The sequence below is a fragment of the Leuresthes tenuis genome, unplaced genomic scaffold (assembly GCF_036924035.1).
Source record: "Leuresthes tenuis unplaced genomic scaffold, fLeuTen1.0.hap1 SCAF_10, whole genome shotgun sequence".
NCBI lineage: Eukaryota > Metazoa > Chordata > Actinopteri > Atheriniformes > Atherinopsidae > Leuresthes > Leuresthes tenuis.
In genome coordinates this window covers 28,548,151-28,563,864 of record NW_027325364.1, presented here as the reverse complement: position 1 = coordinate 28,563,864, position 15,714 = coordinate 28,548,151, and the positions used below count along the sequence as shown (strand labels likewise).

The 15,714-nt window shown below is 44.1% G+C and overlaps 2 protein-coding genes across 4 annotated transcripts; both read right to left on the bottom strand.

Annotated features, from left to right (window-relative positions):
* Window positions 1-416: 416 nt before the first annotated feature.
* coq3 (coenzyme Q3 methyltransferase) lies at window positions 417-6,515 on the bottom strand. The gene is made up of 6 exons (XM_072394828.1): window positions 6,270-6,515; window positions 5,002-5,139; window positions 3,640-3,739; window positions 1,882-2,148; window positions 1,063-1,222; window positions 417-784 (listed from the first exon to the last, which is right to left on the bottom strand). The coding sequence occupies exons 1-6, from the start codon at window positions 6,449-6,451 to the stop codon at window positions 612-614; spliced, it is 1,020 nt and encodes a 339-aa protein (XP_072250929.1). The 5' UTR covers window positions 6,452-6,515; the 3' UTR covers window positions 417-611.
* An 868-nt stretch (window positions 6,516-7,383) lies between these two features.
* On the bottom strand, window positions 7,384-15,618 carry pnisr (PNN-interacting serine/arginine-rich protein). Of its 3 annotated transcripts, none has more exons than XM_072394825.1 (12): window positions 15,520-15,618; window positions 14,916-15,024; window positions 14,606-14,782; window positions 13,315-13,553; window positions 12,760-12,922; window positions 11,327-11,517; window positions 11,051-11,191; window positions 10,854-10,953; window positions 10,185-10,238; window positions 9,599-9,793; window positions 8,324-9,416; window positions 7,384-7,805 (listed from the first exon to the last, which is right to left on the bottom strand). In XM_072394825.1, exons 2-12 carry the CDS (start codon window positions 15,001-15,003, stop codon window positions 7,772-7,774), a joined length of 2,475 nt encoding a protein of 824 aa, XP_072250926.1. In that variant the 5' UTR covers window positions 15,004-15,024; window positions 15,520-15,618; the 3' UTR covers window positions 7,384-7,771. The 3 variants fall into 3 exon arrangements, with proteins under 3 accessions (XP_072250926.1, XP_072250927.1, XP_072250928.1); XM_072394826.1 differs by having other exon boundaries at window positions 15,492-15,589; XM_072394827.1 differs by lacking the exons at window positions 7,384-7,805; window positions 8,324-9,416; window positions 9,599-9,793; ... (1 more) ...; window positions 10,854-10,953; window positions 11,051-11,191 and having other exon boundaries at window positions 11,416-11,517; window positions 13,379-13,553.
* Between the last annotated feature and the right edge of the window lie 96 nt (window positions 15,619-15,714).

Sequence of the window (15,714 nt, the reverse complement as noted above, 5' to 3'; positions counted from 1 at the left end):
CGTTAATCTTACACAGTTAATTGTAATTATTAACGGAGATGGAATAATGGTCTCTTTAAAGAACGTTGGAAAAGCTTGGATTATTTTCTGCCACTGGGAGAGATTTGTATTATATAATACTTCCACCATTATAATCCCAGAGGAAGTGACTGCCCCCTTCTCTGTGTGGTCACAACTCGCACAGGCTTTAGCTTCTAAATCTGGAAATCATAAAACCAAGGTTTGCTGGTTCCCGAGGCCAAAGAAATTAGGTTTATCCACTGCTGCATGCTATGATAAAAGAGATTATACAGATTGCAAAATATCAAGCTCTAAACCAAGCGGAAGAGCAGTCTATAGGGTGTGTGATTACATCACTGCACTACTGAGTGACACAGTTGAATAAAGTCTGACATGTGGCATTTATTAAACACTCAACATTTATTAAACTAAGCACAGAGAAATCTTAATGTGAGTGTGGCACAACAACTGTCTCACTCAATCTGAGGGCTGTTTGCCTCTTCCCTTGAACAAACTCAGTCTCATGTGCTGCAGCGCAGCCGGCCGACGACGTCGGAGCTCCATCCAGGCATGGGAATCATTTTGTTTTTCTGAAGTGCCTCTCTTGTGGCTCAGCTGTGTGCGGCTGCAGCATGGTCCTCCAAGTGGGCGTCGCTGTCCTCGGTCACGTCACTCAGTTTCACCGCGTGGAGGGCATAGTTGATGCTAGTACTGTTCGTCCAGCTCCAGGCTCCAGACATCGGGTTGTACAGCATTCCTTGGACAGACTGCACTGAGAAACCGTCTGACAAAGAACACAAGAGATAAACTTTTGTTTTTTTTGTAGGCCATAATGTCTCGACTTTTGGAAGACTGGGAAGAAACTGCTGGAAGTTCAATGTACAGAAAAATATTGAATAATCATCATCATCATTATAGCTTCCAGTGAAACAAAAAAAAAAAAAAGAAGCCTTTGTGCCATTTTTTTTCATCATCAAACACACGTGACAAGTAACATCTTATAGGGAGAGCAAAGCATGCTTGGTGCGATCCTTCTTTAAAGTGGAAATCAGAGAGACTTACGGGACTCAAGGAGGCGCTCCAGCTCCACTGGGCTGATGAACTTCTCCCAGTCGTGTGTCCCGTTGGGGACGATACGCAGCAGCCTCTCGGCAACAACGACAGCCAGCGCGTATGACAGGTTGGTTTTATTTATAGTGGTGATGAAGAGTGAGCCGCCTGGCTGCACACAGAGAGAAATGGAAAGGTTTAGTCAAGACAGACAGAGCCACGGTGTGGGCTTTAATGGATTATAACGCTTCAGAAAAGATGTTTTACGACACTGCTGCAGGTAAGGGATACTGCTTTCTTAGTGAGGAGGGTATAATATATAGAATGGTTTTGCAGCTTTTAATGGACAGAATTTGGGAAGAACAGGAAGTAAGAGTGTCAAACCTCAAGGTCCAGCCTGAGGTTAGATTAACGGTTTCAACAGAAGTGGAGTGTGAAGAAGAGATCACAGTGTAAAAATTTTAACATTAGAAGAAAGTGCATTGAATATTCCTGCATATGTTTCCTGAAGCAGCACACGTTTGAGAATTTGGGTCAGAAAGAAAAAAGTCCAAATGTCTCTTGTTTTTTCCTCTCAACTCCTTTGGCCCACTGATCCAGGAGATTATGATCCTCTGGCCGCAGCACTTCACTCAAGTGCACTGGAAAACTACACGAGCCTTCTCCCAGAGACGCACCGCAGATGCAAAGACAACAAAGTCACCAAGTGTGTGTTAAGAGGTGCTCAGGTGAACACTCTAACACAGATGCTGTATTCATGCAGAAGTATCTGAGCTGAGCAAACAGTCAAGGGAGTGAAAAACATGTGGGCACACACACATACACACACACCTTAAGCACGTTGCTGCAGCAGAGAGCGAACGTTTCCAGGTCAGCTAGATGTTCCACAACCTCAGAAGCCACAACAGCATCAAACTGGGCCGCTCCCTGCTCCTCCTGCTCTCCCTCCCCTTCACCTGAGAGCTGCTCCAGGGTGCACGCTCTGAAGAGCACACGGTCAACAAGGTCCGGGTCATGTGATGAATGCAGATGGGCGGTGCCAATGCTGTCCTCTACTGGATCTATACCCAAGACGTTGGCTCCCAGGCGGCCCAGCGGCTGGGGAAAGATGAGCAGGGGTAAAAGGGGGGCTTATATATGAGCATCTCAGGTTTGTGTAACACATGTAACAGACTGCATTCAGTTTGTTGTTTTTAAATAACCGATTACATTCTAGGAAACTAACTATGAGCCATCAATTTGTGCAGACAGGCTCTGACCTCCATCATGCTACACTTTCCACCTTCACAGACCAAACAGTTGCTGTGTGTTTGTGACAAACTGTGGTTCAATTTGTAAATCCTCTGTTCTGAGCACACAGGTGAAGCAAGAACTCCGATCATACTGAATCATCCCATTTCCACACCACGTCTGTGCTTTGCTACTATGCTCTGTGAAACCCTGTTTTAGATCAGACTCCTAAAGATAATTCCATATTTTGAAAAGGCATAAAAACCTAAAAACTGTAAGCGCAGTTATTCAAGATGATCGTGATCATGATTGGACCGTTAACATGTGTAACATCAGTTATTTACTTGTTTGAAAACAGCTGGGGGAAACTGACAGAAATGCCATATTTCCACTGTTTTCTACCACAAACAGAGTTGACATCAGCTCGTTCCACTGCTGTGGACAGCTGTCACTCGCCATTTTTCAGACGACAGAATTGGATACACCCTTTTATTTAAAACAACTTGTGTCCGATACAAACAGCTGTGTAGTAGTTGAACAGATGTTGAAGCAATGTCTAGGTTAACATTAGACAGCTACTATTAATGCCTTAAATAAGCTCACCGTGTAACTGGAGAGTAGCTGGAGCAGGAGATGGTTTAACCTTTCTGTGCAGTTTCATAAACTAAGACACCAGATAGATCTAAGGGGGTCATCAGATATTCATTGGTGACTGCGTCTGAGTAGAAATATGAATCAGAAAATGAAAAAAATGTCACTGACTGTTATGTCATATCCAGATATCCAGTTATCCAGTTAATTAAAGTGTTTGGCTGTGAGCTACACTGCCCCCTTCTGGTCAAAGACAAAACACAAGCCTGCTGTGGGGAACTGCTCTTTCTCTCCCAGGGGCTGACATCCATCATCCTACAGCTGCTCCGTTCTTATGAGAGGATTTACAGCGACAAGACACCCAGACACACAGAAACATTTGCAATCCTAACAGGGCATTTTTTATGTTTGTGTCTCAGTACAACAATCTGCGTGATGGAGCACCTAAAAACAGGACCTGACTTTGTCTTCCCAGATCACACAACACAGCTGGTATGTCCTCAGTTCACATAAAAGCTGCCCGGCTATCAACAATAACAAGCAGATAAACAACTGTAAAAGACCGACTGCCTGATCCTCCACACTGAGACCAGTCAAATCACGAAGAGAAACGAATGATGACACAGAAGGGTTGTTTTTATTATTGTGTGTAAAGGCTGACACTAAAGCACCCAGCGCACACATTTACAGCAGAGTCCCAATGTGAAGCTCAAAGGGCACAGATATTATAAAACATTTAATTCAGTGCTCTTAAGCACACACACATACCTCTGTGAGCAGGCCTCCACCACAGCCCACATCCAGGATTCTTAGTTCTGCGAGCGGTTTCCCGGGGTGACGTGCTCTGTGCACATTCAACAGATTGTCCCTGTAAAAGCAGAAAAGCCCACAAAAATGTCAAATTCAAAATGCGCTCTTTCAATTTTTAAACGCTCTCCAACGTAAAACAAAAAGCACAGCAGCAGTATATAACATTCTTAACCTTATTAAAGCTTATATCCACTTTTGCAGCATCCTCTGTATCACCCTGAGCAACTGAAGTCACCCACCTAACAACCCCAGATTGTCCTCCGTTCCTTCCTTCCTCCATACCTTCCCTCCTTTCCTCACAGGCTGTCTGACAGCTTTCTGCCCCAGGCACAAAACATGAAAAACAGGCCAATTCATGTGTATGTATCATCCTCATTAAACTCTGCTGGGGTCCGAGAGCGCTCAGGCATCCACGTACAGGAACTACCTCCTAAATGTCACCGAAGCATCTCACCACTGTGTGTGTGCAATGCCCACCCATCACCCCAGTCATCATCCAGTGTCAGTATTGACAGCACTATTGCAGCTGATAAAATTAGGACTTGATACATCAATGTAGGAAAAAAAATAAAAACTTTCATATGAAATCACATTTGGCCAATAGAAAATTAGAACCACTACAGCATGAGGGCAAAATTAGAAGTACAGCATGTTGTTGTCTGAGATATGCAAACTGTAAAAGTGAAGCTAACTTAAGCTTGAAATACTGATGTTCATCTTGGACAGAAGTATCAGGCCAAATCAAAAGTCTGATTTAAATTGCATTCAATTCAAACACCAGTCTAAACAGACTGAAAGCAAACTGAAATAATAAGAGGCAATAAAACACCAAAGTAATTTAACTGAAAAGGTCCATCAGCAATGAGGCTGTGGTGCTGCCGTTCTCATGGTGACGTGCCCTGAAGGAAGAACCTGAGCAGGCACATCAGCTACACTCAGATGTACACTGGCAGATGTGTCACACTGTCACCCTACACACACATCAGCACCCCCCCCCCCCCACCCCCCCACCCCCACCCCCAGTAAGACCACGGAGGGGGAAGGAGAGTATCGGCATGCTTCCCCACAACAGATCTAATCCATCAAAACAGCCTCAGCCAGCCCCCCAGAGCGTGCACATATGTACTCTTGGGACTGGAAATATGCTGATGTTTGGAGCAACCATGTCACCTTCGATTTTAGTTCCTTCAATGCAATGATGCAGACTTTATTGTAAATACCACAAGGACAGATGTCTATCTGTGGGCTGCAAATCAGTTCAAAACACTGAGAGTGAGCCAAAGGTGATCGCTGAGCTTCACATGCTATGCAAACACACACCGTACGAACGGCACCCTCAGGTCATTCAAGGCATGAAGAGCAGCAAACTCTCCCTGTTCATCCCACCACTTGGTGGCCAGTGACTGGAACCTCCTCACTTCGGCAGGGTCCACTGTGGTTTGGGAGACTGACCGAGAGCTGCATGGAAACACAAGATATTAGAGTGTAAACAGTCAGCCATGAGAGGACAATTTACAGATGATGAAGCTGCACATTTACACATGTAAAATGTAAAGTCTGTTGCACAACATTTGTACAGAAACAGTCCGTTTCTGTCTTTTGAGGTGAGAGAAAGGCTTGTTGCTGCCACCTTTAAGTCTGTGCTGGACTACGGTGAAGTCATTTACACGTATGCCTACATGCTCTGGATAAAGTCACTGCACTGGCTTCCTGTCCACCAAAGAGTTGATTTTACCGCCTTTGGTTTATAAAGCTGTACGTGGTTGGAGGCATCTCCGGTGGTTAGGAACAGGTTTGCATTGGGTCCCCGAGTTAAAACGAAACCTGGAGAAGCTGCTTTTGGTTTTTAAAGGACCACATACTGTATGTGGGAGAAACTCCCAGATATTGCAGGTCTTTCCTGTTAATCTTTCTTTGTTTTTTTAGTTTTGATGTCCTTCTTGTTGGTTTCATATGATGTGTAAATTCGATCCTCTTTGTGCGCGTGTCCATTTTGTTGTGTCTATTTACTGGTCTCAACTGCTTCTTGTAGTGGCTAAGACTGGAGAATCTCAGATCCCGATTAAGTAAAAGGGTTTATTCATAAAAATAATCCTTTTGGATGGGGAATTGAGCAAAAAAGCTCCTTAAAACAAACATAACAGAGCAGAAAGGAAGAATTACTACTGCTTACAGCACTTAGGAAGACTTTTAGGCAGATATCTAACTTACAGTCCATTGCTTTACATTCAGTTCCTGATATATTAGCCCAAAGGAACGCTGTTAAGTGAAACATTCAGCTGTAATCGAGGTCATAATATTCAGATTTGGTTCTAATGCAGCTCCTGAAATCTACAGTTGCCAAAATTACACCTGATCGTTTTGATTTGATTTTTGGTAACAATGTACCTGAAGTGCTTCACTGACGACCCCCACCTATTTTTTGAGGCCCTTTTTAAACAACCAACTTCTGTCAGCTGGTTGTAGCGTTTTGACGATTTGGCTACTTTGACATTTCAAACCCTCGCTTTACTTCCCCACACAGTAAAAGACCATTTCGGATAGAAATGCCGCCCAACGCGGGGTCAGAGACTGGTTCTGCTAACTACCCGCTGTGACGCCGCTCCGTCTCCACCCGGGCGGCCCCCTGCAGCCACAGTGTCCGCTGCTCGCACACCGCAGTCCGGCTGAAGCCGCTGCGGCCCGCGGCCCTGCGGACCGCGCTGCACACAGAGGTCGGTTTGAGGTTGTACAGTCCAAACATGAAGCGTCCCCACTTGTTTGAGTACATGTCATAAGTGCTGTACAGCTTCGTCTTCTTCTTTCGTTCTATGCTCTTCTTCTTCCTAGGCTGTGAGTTTTATGCGCACCAGTGTTTGTAGCTTTGCTGCCATCTTCTGGATTTTCTTAGACTTGCAGATCTCCATTCGTCAGAATTGTCCACTTCTTCCACAATCTTGTGATTTCTTCGGTTCCTTCTGTTTAATATTTTTTAGAGCATCCGGTTTGTCTTGACCACCCATTGATATCAGTTCAGTTGATTGTCTTTTTTTTTTTAAGAGCACTCCTTTGCTGGTCCACCTGACAAATAGATGGATGAGTTGAAGGCTGGAAACCTGTTCTGTTCATTTCGTTTGCCTTTTTGCTGCAGCTTCCAACTGAGGCAGCAAAACGTGTGCTTTAACAGCAGATGCAGTGCAAGCTTTCAACCCTATAAGGCATCTCCCCAAATCTTGCTTTGTCACGCTCTTTTCAAAAAGCCACCACAAATAGAACCAATGTCCAAAACTCGTATCCCATGACGTGTAACAGCGGATCTGTCAAACCTCAACTTCACGACAGTCAAGCATCCATACCCCCCCCTCAGGGGTTCTGTCATGGATGTCGTCATACAAACACCCAAAGAAAGAAATCAACTGAGATTTGGAATAACATTACTGATCTGCTAAGTTTTCTGTTATTAAGCACATTTTTGGATGTGTAAAGATCTGATGTGAAGAGCCACATTTCTATGGGAACAGGATCGTATCCTTTCCAAAAACAAAACTAATGTGGTGCTCTCAGCTGGTAGTGTTGAATGAGGAGGGAAAAGGGAGTCGGTTGCCCATGGGACAGATAAAGAAGGCAATCCAGGCTAAAAATGTCATCTTCCTGAAACAACCCTGCAGATGTTTTATGGATTCTGGGCTTCCTCATGAACCCACAGAGCAAAAGGGAGAGGTCTCAGTCTTATGTGAATTATTATGGAGTTAATCTAAGATCAAACAGACAGCGAGGCAAAAACAAGGAACAAACAGTTTTATTATACATCTTACATACATACATGTGTGGGAGGAAAAAAAAAAAGTTAATCCTGTCAAGTTTTAAAATGATACAACCTCAGCTTCTTTTTTTTTTTTTTTTTTAGTGTGATTATACTTTGCATAATGAAAGCTCCTACCATTTAAAATGTCTCATTCTGCAATCACACCTTCAAATAAGAACATATTTACAATGTAAAACGTACGAGGGGGTGTTCACCTACACAACTGCCTCTATAATGAGACAAGCCTGCTCAACTCATGGAATTTAAAATGGTACAGTGCACAGATCCGGATGTTAACTGTGCTTCTCAGCGTCTGCTACGACGGGAGGGAGATGCTGACCTGAAAGAGAGGCGTGGGTACAACATTAATAATGCACTTATACTACTAAGCACAGTCTACAAAATTCAAACAAATCAACACACCCCCTCCTTCCCTCCCCTCCTCAACACTGCCAGCATAAAGAAAATACTGTGCTGTGATTCTACAGAAGCAAATCTACCCTGCAGAACACAGTGCAAAGCCACAGATAAGTTCCTCAGAATCACTTAGACATCATCTCCTACTGTCCTACTTTGTATATGAAGCAGTTTAACATTTTAGCAATGTGCTAAGAAACAGAAGCCTGAGCTATACTGAGGCAGCAATGGCACCTTCTACACTGTCAGAAACTCATTCATGATTCATTTGACAGATAAAACCATCAGAAGGGAGTAAAACCCTTTATTCCGTCATACATTGCACAACTGAGCACAGTTTCATGACATTCACTCAACATTTTTTGTTACTGAAAATAGAAATAACAATGAGACATACACTGAACATACAGCAAGTAAAAAGAGAAAAAAAACGAATACTACCTTGATCGCGACTTAGACTTGTGTTTGCGGCTTGCCTTCTTACCAGACTTGTGAGATTTTTCCGTAGACCGTGAGCGACTACGTTTGGATTTCTTAGATTTCTTTTCCTTGCTAACTTCAGGTGTGGGGGATCTACTAGAGTCAGAGTCTGAGCGCCTCTTGCTAGCTTTGCTGGAGCCCTTCCTGCTGGCCTTGCTATCCTGTCGAGACCGCTTGTCACTCTGGGAGTCTGTGCAAAAGTCACTCTCTTTCCTTTTCTTTGATTTGCCATTCTCTTCTGTAGCTAGAGAGCTTCCCTTTTCCTTCTCTTTGGCCTTAGGCTTTTCTTTCTTTTTATCCGCCTCTTTTTCTCTATCCTTATCCTTCTTTTTCTTGTCTTTGTCGTGGCTTCGACTCCTTTCTCTCCTTCTGTCTCTGTCTTTGCTGGAAGCCTTCTGTTTGTGTTTGCTGCTACGACTGTGACTGCTGTCCCTGCGCTCCCGGCTCCGTTTCCTCTCCTTGTCCCTCCCTCTGTCTCTGCTGTGACTGCGGCTGTCTCGGGCTCTGGCCCTGCCTCTATCTCGCTCTCTGGATCGGGATCTACTCCTGCAACTCCTGCGCTCCCTGGAATCACTGCGGTCTTTCTTGTTGCGGCCCGATCGCTCTGTGCTGCTCCTCCTCCTGTCCCTGCCCTTCTCACTACGTTCACTACGATGCCTGTGGGTGCTGTGGCTGCGACTGCGCCGACGGGCCTTGTGGGAAGAAGAGCGGCTACGCCTCCTCTTCCTCCGCGGGGAGGACGACCGAGAAGAACTACGAGAAGACTGTGAGGAGGAGGACGACGAGGAAGATGAGCGGGAGCTGCTGCGGCTGGAGGAGGAGCGGGAGCTGCTGCTGTGACCGTTGGCTGGGGACTCGCTGCTGCCCCGCCCTGACCGCTCCTTCCCTCTGCCTGACTGCTTGCCCTCACTGCCCTCCCTCTCGCTGCGGGACCTCCGTCTGTCTACCAGGGGCTCTGGCTCCCTTTCTTTTAGTTCCTGTTTGTGTGGATTTTCTAACTGACCCTCATCATATTCCCCCCTTTCTCTGCTCAATCTCTCCTTCGCCATCTCCTCTGTAAAAACACAAAGACAAGAATTGAAAATAAGCAGGTGCTGTTAAGACAACAAAGACACTAAACATTTTTCATACTCATACTGACTTTCACCTTAAATTATGTTATAAGATGGAGTTGTAAGCAGCTTTAACTTAAGCAAAGTTATGTTTCAAACTGATGTGGTGGGTTAATAGTCTTACCGCGTGCTAACAGAGCCTCTTGTGCTATTTTCTCTTGCAGCTGCTGCACTTCGCGCTCTTTGCGGCGGAAGGCGTCCTGCTTTTCCCGGATGCGGTGGCGCAACTCTTCCTCATCTGTGTCAGAGGATTCAGATCCTCGGGCGCTGCGGCCATCCTCGTCGTCGCTTTCATCTGACCCATAGTCACCAAGCCCGCCTGCCACAACAGAGCCCCCGGGTTGTTGAGAGTTGGAAAGGAGCGAGATCCTTTCTCACAATCAGGTTCCAATTATGAAACCATTCAATCCCAACTCAAGGTCCCAATGAAAGGCACTTACTCCTATATAACTGTATTTATGGCTCATAAACCTCTTCAAGCAAAGAGTATACATATAGGTCTTAAACAGATGTACCGATGTAAAAACTTTGGAATAAAAAGCATGCTTGTGCTAAACTAAAAAGCAAATCATATTTGCCTTAACTTATGTAATAACTTAGGTAATGCATTAAGTGTAATGTCTTGTGCAAGTTTTTCCCCTTGTTCCTGCTAATACCGCACTACGAATTAACAATATCCCCCCCCCAGTGACAGAAAAAGGGATACTCACTGAGACCAGTCAGAGAAGCCAGTGCACTTGACTGTGCCAGCTGTTTTGCAGGAGCTTTGATTCACATCAACAACAGGAACAACATGTTAAAACACATACTGCCATTGTCTCAAAGGCAAGAGAGTTGCTAGAGAGGAGGGGGTGGGGGGGTGGGGGGTGTCACAGATAAAGCACTATTCACAAGAGCTGCCTTTGGTAACAAGAGAAAAAAATAAATAAATAAATGAAAACAAAAATGGAGAAAAGAGAGAGGGTTAACAAACAAATTCTGTCACACAATCCAAGTCAAACAGTCGGAAAGGAGGGAAAGAACCAATCTGTACTAATGCAGTCACTTCAATGGAGGAAGTCACTAGTATCTATCGGTGAGTGCTGGCCAGTCAGTGCTGAAACTTTAGTCAGTAAAGCAGCCATTCAGCAGGTCCTTCAATACCATGATGAGCAAGTTTCCAAATACTGTTTGTGAAAAATATTCCTCTGCTCTCTCTCTCTGATGCATTAGCAGAGAATGGTTGAACGTGCATATCAGAAACTCTCCCACATTTGCTGCTCAATCGCCCTTCTTTACAGGGCATAAGTGAGTACTTCAAATAGGCTATGGTGTACATAACAGATTCTCTCCAGACTTTAACAGTAGAAGATGCATGAACTGGAAAAACAAGAGCAGACCTCGTGTGGCTTTCCTGTGAGTCTCTCGGGCCACGTGCAGAATCTCTTCATTCGTGACCGCGAGAAGGATCTCTGTCAGAAGAGTTTTTGTGATGCCCATCTGAAAAGGAAAAACAGAACACGCACATCTGAGCATTTCAGTTGCCTGAGCTGAGAAACGGTCACTCTCTGGATGTGGACAGTGTGCTCGAACTGACCAGCAGCTCTTCCTTTAACTCCTCCGTTATTTCAGGTTCACTATCCTCTGCAGGAGGTGATGGGGTCTGGACAGAAAATTCTCTTTTAACGGTGATCTTTTCTTCTTCCTCATTCTCATCATTTCCCTCGTCGTCGCTGTCCTGATCCAAACAAAGGAGGATGCAACGTTTCAATCAACAGAACAGCAGACAGCGCATCCGTAGAGAATATCACTGCTACGGACACAAATGAAAAAAAAAACATTCTGTATCAAAGTCCACAGATGAGCTGCTTACAAATTTACTCTTGCGGGGCACACGCGGCCCCTCCCCTTCCTCGTAGGGCTCGTGCTCTTTGCCGTCGTCTTTTGTCATTTCGGCGCGCTCCTTTTCCATCCGCTCTCGCTCCAGCTTCTTCTGCTTCTCCCGGTCCATCTTTTCAAGACCCTCTCGGATCCATGCTGGTAGGGTGCGTCTCTTTACAGCGTCTGAAATGATGTTCAATAAAGGATCTATGGATCAAATTCTGTAAGATGCATGTCATTTATGAGCTTTTAAAGTCATATTTACAACAACTCCAGCTGTTTATTTATCCATTTCATCTTCCTGATGACAGAGAGAGCACAGCAACAAAACAAGTTCCCAAAACTGATTCTTTAACAAATACCACTGGAGCGATATAGCACACAACTGTGCACCTTTCTATTAGAGTCTTTCTCAACCCCTGCTAATCCCACGCAGTCCCAGGTTAAAAACCTGTGAGCTGGTTTGTATGGGGTAAAAATGATTCACGTGACTGTATTTGTGAGAGTTTATTCATCATTTAGCTGTTTTAGTTATCACTCTGGCACAATAAGTTTTCGTGTTCAAAGGCTGAGGGGGTCCATAAAATGTTTTTTAAAAACAGAGAAGCAACTTAAGTTCCTAATGCAGACAGAAGGACTGCAGGGCGAGCTCAGGTAAGACAAGGAGGGACCAACAATGAGGAGCCTGTGTTTGTGGTATGATGGGAACGCCGTGTGTATATTGTAAGCAGACGCAGGCACTTTAACACTTTTCTGGGGTCAATGGAATTTACGTTTGAAACTTTAGCTGCACAGCGACAGCAAGAAATATAAAACCTCAAGGAGCAACACAAAAACTGAACAGGGTATAAAAATAAGTCCAAAACAAGCACTACTAATAAATCATTTCAAACTTGTAAGATACAACTTCTAATGTGCAAAATTAATGTAAAATATAACAATATAAAGTCCTCTATGACATGGTTTTCACACCTAAAGTGCTAATACTGCAACCAAGAATGACTGATTTCTATAGTACTGAAATGATGTTGACAGGCCTCAAATCACTCCATTCCAGAATATCTACCAATAATTCAATGTCAGAATTTTTCAAACTTAAAAATCTGGATCAATCCAAAGAAGTCCAGTAATCTGTGAGCCTCTAATTTATAATAGAAAACCAGCAGGGAGAGCATTAAATTTACTTCTACATCAATCAGTAACTCCTAAAGATGGAAAGATTTGAATTTATAGACTCAAATAAACCACAGAAAATGCATGACTGAATTCACTGATTAAAACTTTTCAGAGTTCCAAAAATGGACATTTTTGGACATATCATTAAATAGGTAGAAATTAAATAAAACCAAAAAGAAAATGTTCCAGACAAAAGTCTTCAACGTCTTTTATGAATCCAATGTCTTTTCAGCAGATATCTTGACTCACCTAAGGTTGCCGGGGCCTCCGGTTTGACAGGGAGCTGTATGGGGGATCTGGGCCGGTCTCTAAACGCAGGAGGTCGGGCATCTCGCCGGTTCTGAGGAGGACCCTGCCAGTACGGAGAGTGAAAGCCCGAGGGAGTGGGGGCGAAGGACGAAGCAGCTCCATGCTGTGAGGAGACAGCACAAAGTGAAAATTAAAGGTGGTTACAACCACAGAGGGCTCTCCTTTCCTGGAAACTAATTGTGGATTGCTGTCTCAAACATGTTAGCAGATGTGTATCGCTCACTTCTGACTGGATTAGATAGTCTGGGTTAAAAAAACTAAAATCTAAATAATAAAATAGCTGCTTAAGTAAAAGAAAGAAAAATAAAAAGCCAAACCATGCTGAGCCCTCAACAAGCCAAAACTTTCCTCTGCACAGCCACAAGAAAGAAAATGACTGATACACCTAGATGCAGGGATCCGGCACAGTGTCTGTGGACTGCTTCTTCTTCTGTTACTTGGCTGTCACACTAAAACCAAAAAGCTTCAACATTTTCTACTGTAGCATCTGCATACCTGATAGTCAAACTGGTTCATGGCCATGGGGGCCATGGCGTAGCTGTCGGGCTGTGCCCCATACCCATGGCTGTTCTGGGGGTAAACCCCGTGGTGGGCTTCAGAGTTGAACTCCACACTGTCCTGGCTGTTGCTGTCCTCGCTGGGGTTCACCACATCCATTGGTCCTGACCCTGGAGGGATCCAGGCCTGGTCTGGGGGTGGTGGAGGAGGAGGGGGCTGACCGTGCATTCCCCACTCTGTTAAGAACCACAAACACCAGCGGAACATAAACACCTCTGAAGCAGCCACAAAAGACATTTTTATTTCTCAAGATTGCCTGACATGGAGTTTGTCTGAAAAACAAATACTCAAAATGTGGCAAATAGGGTCAAAACCACACAGGTCTGAAAGGTCATGAGAAACCACACAGGGCCAAAAAGGTGGGATTTTTTTTTTTTTATAAGTGTGAAAAACAAGGTCCATTAATTTGGAATTTGTAAACCAGAGACTCTGTGATGCAGCACTGAAACCTGACCTATGCGCTGTTACTCAGGGCCTCTAAATGTAAAGTCAGCGAGGAGCTTTTATTTACTGCGGCACAAGAACTTAAAGTGCAACTTGATAAAGGCAACAATTTGAACCCAAATGTAATTTATACTCTGCCTGCTGCGTGCCCATATGTCATCTGCCACCTTATCCGTTTAAGGTTTGTTTTTTTTTGTTTTTTTGCTGCATATCAGCTTAATTATCCTTAAGCTTAAGATGTTTCTTGGAAGAAATACTGCACCGTTCTCTTGTATTTAATAAATAGATCAGTAGAGAATTATTTCAATATAATTTCTTGTGCCAAAAACTAAGAATAAGAGGGAAATGAATAGAGTAAAGAATGGGGAAAACTAGACTAATTTTGACCAGGAATACTCAGTACTTCAGACTTTCTTTTTCAGGAATTGAACAAATTGCCTAGACCATTGTCGTTTATCTTTTAACTGCAATCTAATGTACAACAGAGGAACATTTGTCCACCGTCGACCAATGAAATGTGCTTCAACTTTAGTCGAAAAAAAATAAATAAATCAGCAATCTCTCTTTCCCTACAGAGATGGACTGAGGTATGCGTCTTAATTTGTTATTTAGAATTTAACCATTGAGATGCAGAGTGTTTTTTTTCCTAACTTGTGGCTTTGCTCTGGTGACTGTCCGTCCCTCTGATAATACTTTTAGACCTTGGTTCTTCTTAGAAATGGAGAAGGAGACACCAAAAGCCTCTTAAGAAAGTTCCTGCAATCCAAATGCAGCTACTGTGTACCTGGCTGCCACATTCTGCCAAATGCTGGGTCACCCTGGAACGCTCCATGGTTACTCTGTCCGACAGGTTCAAGGCCTGGGATGTCTTGGCCATTGGGCTGAACATTGTGCTGTTGTGCTCCCGTCGACTCCTTTTGGGCTATCCATGCCTGTGCAAGAGCTGCCCAGTCCACTTGACCTACACAAATCAAGACACGCACATATTTTAAATGCACATTTTAAGTGTTTCCAGTCAGTCCTGCTTGAGCAGTGAAAACCTCGTTCTTTTGAACGTAAACGCTTTGACGGCGTGTGTGTCATCACTCACTGACCTGGATCATGCTGGTGTTGAAAAGACTGCATCCACTGCTGCTGGCTGAGAGGCCACTGCGGCCAAGGCTGTCCACCCTGGTCCCACATCACCCCTCTTCTTAATAACACCTGTAAAATCCGGATAGGCAATGTTTATTTTTAGATGACTTTACATTAGGTGCTGCAGACTGTGCGCTATAGAATTACACTAGAGTGATGGCCAGCTTCAGTTTTGATAAAAGCGCTAACGTTACAGCCGACTCACCAATGCGGTGAATGTTAGCGACTCCAGCTAAATGGAAACAACTTCAATTGGTAATGGTGACTAAATACGCTATCTAATACTGGGTGTCACGCCATATTTAAGTATGGCACTGAAATAAATCCCGGGTCGTTGAAATACCATCCTTTGAGACTGCTTCGAGTCATGAGTTTGCGAGCTAATAAAGCTCGCTCAAGCTAACGTAAGCTAAGCTAGGTAAGCTACACCTTAAAGGCTTGTAGGTAGTAGTAAGGTAATCTATGTGACCGCACAAATGTGCATTTGCGTTTAAAAAGCCCACAAATTGAAAAGTGTGGCTGAAATGAGAACCTACGCTGCGATTCAAGTCACACAACTCTCACCTTTTCCAGTCAGTTTTTCTCCGGCGCTGCGGTTCCAAATCAAAATGGCTGCAATGGAGAGCTGCTCGAAGGAAGTGTGAAGTGAAGCTCTGCTGCCTTCACAGGCTGTTGGGAATATCGCCATTCAGTTTTTATGAACGTTCACATTTAGAAACGCTGCCCTTGAAGGAAAATAGACCTAGTTGCAAGGTCATG

Excerpts from the sequence above, each read along its gene's own strand:
- coq3 (XM_072394828.1), bottom strand. The coding sequence starts at position 6,451 with ATGTACTCAAACAAGTGGGGACGCTTCATGTTTGGACTGTACAACCTC. Across the intron at positions 5,140-6,269 it reads ACGGAGCGGCGTCACAGCGG|CTCTCGGTCAGTCTCCCAAA; the intron begins GTAGTTAGCAGA and ends GTTTCCATGCAG. Across the intron at positions 785-1,062 it reads GGAGCGCCTCCTTGAGTCCC|ACGGTTTCTCAGTGCAGTCT; the intron begins GTAAGTCTCTCT and ends GTTCTTTGTCAG.
- pnisr (XM_072394825.1), bottom strand. The coding sequence starts at position 15,003 with ATGTGGGACCAGGGTGGACAGCCTTGGCCGCAGTGGCCTCTCAGCCAG. Across the intron at positions 10,239-10,853 it reads TCACAGGAAAGCCACACGAG|CTCCTGCAAAACAGCTGGCA; the intron begins GTCTGCTCTTGT and ends TGTGAATCAAAG. Across the intron at positions 7,806-8,323 it reads AAGTCTAAGTCGCGATCAAG|GTCAGCATCTCCCTCCCGTC; the intron begins GTAGTATTCGTT and ends CCTCTCTTTCAG.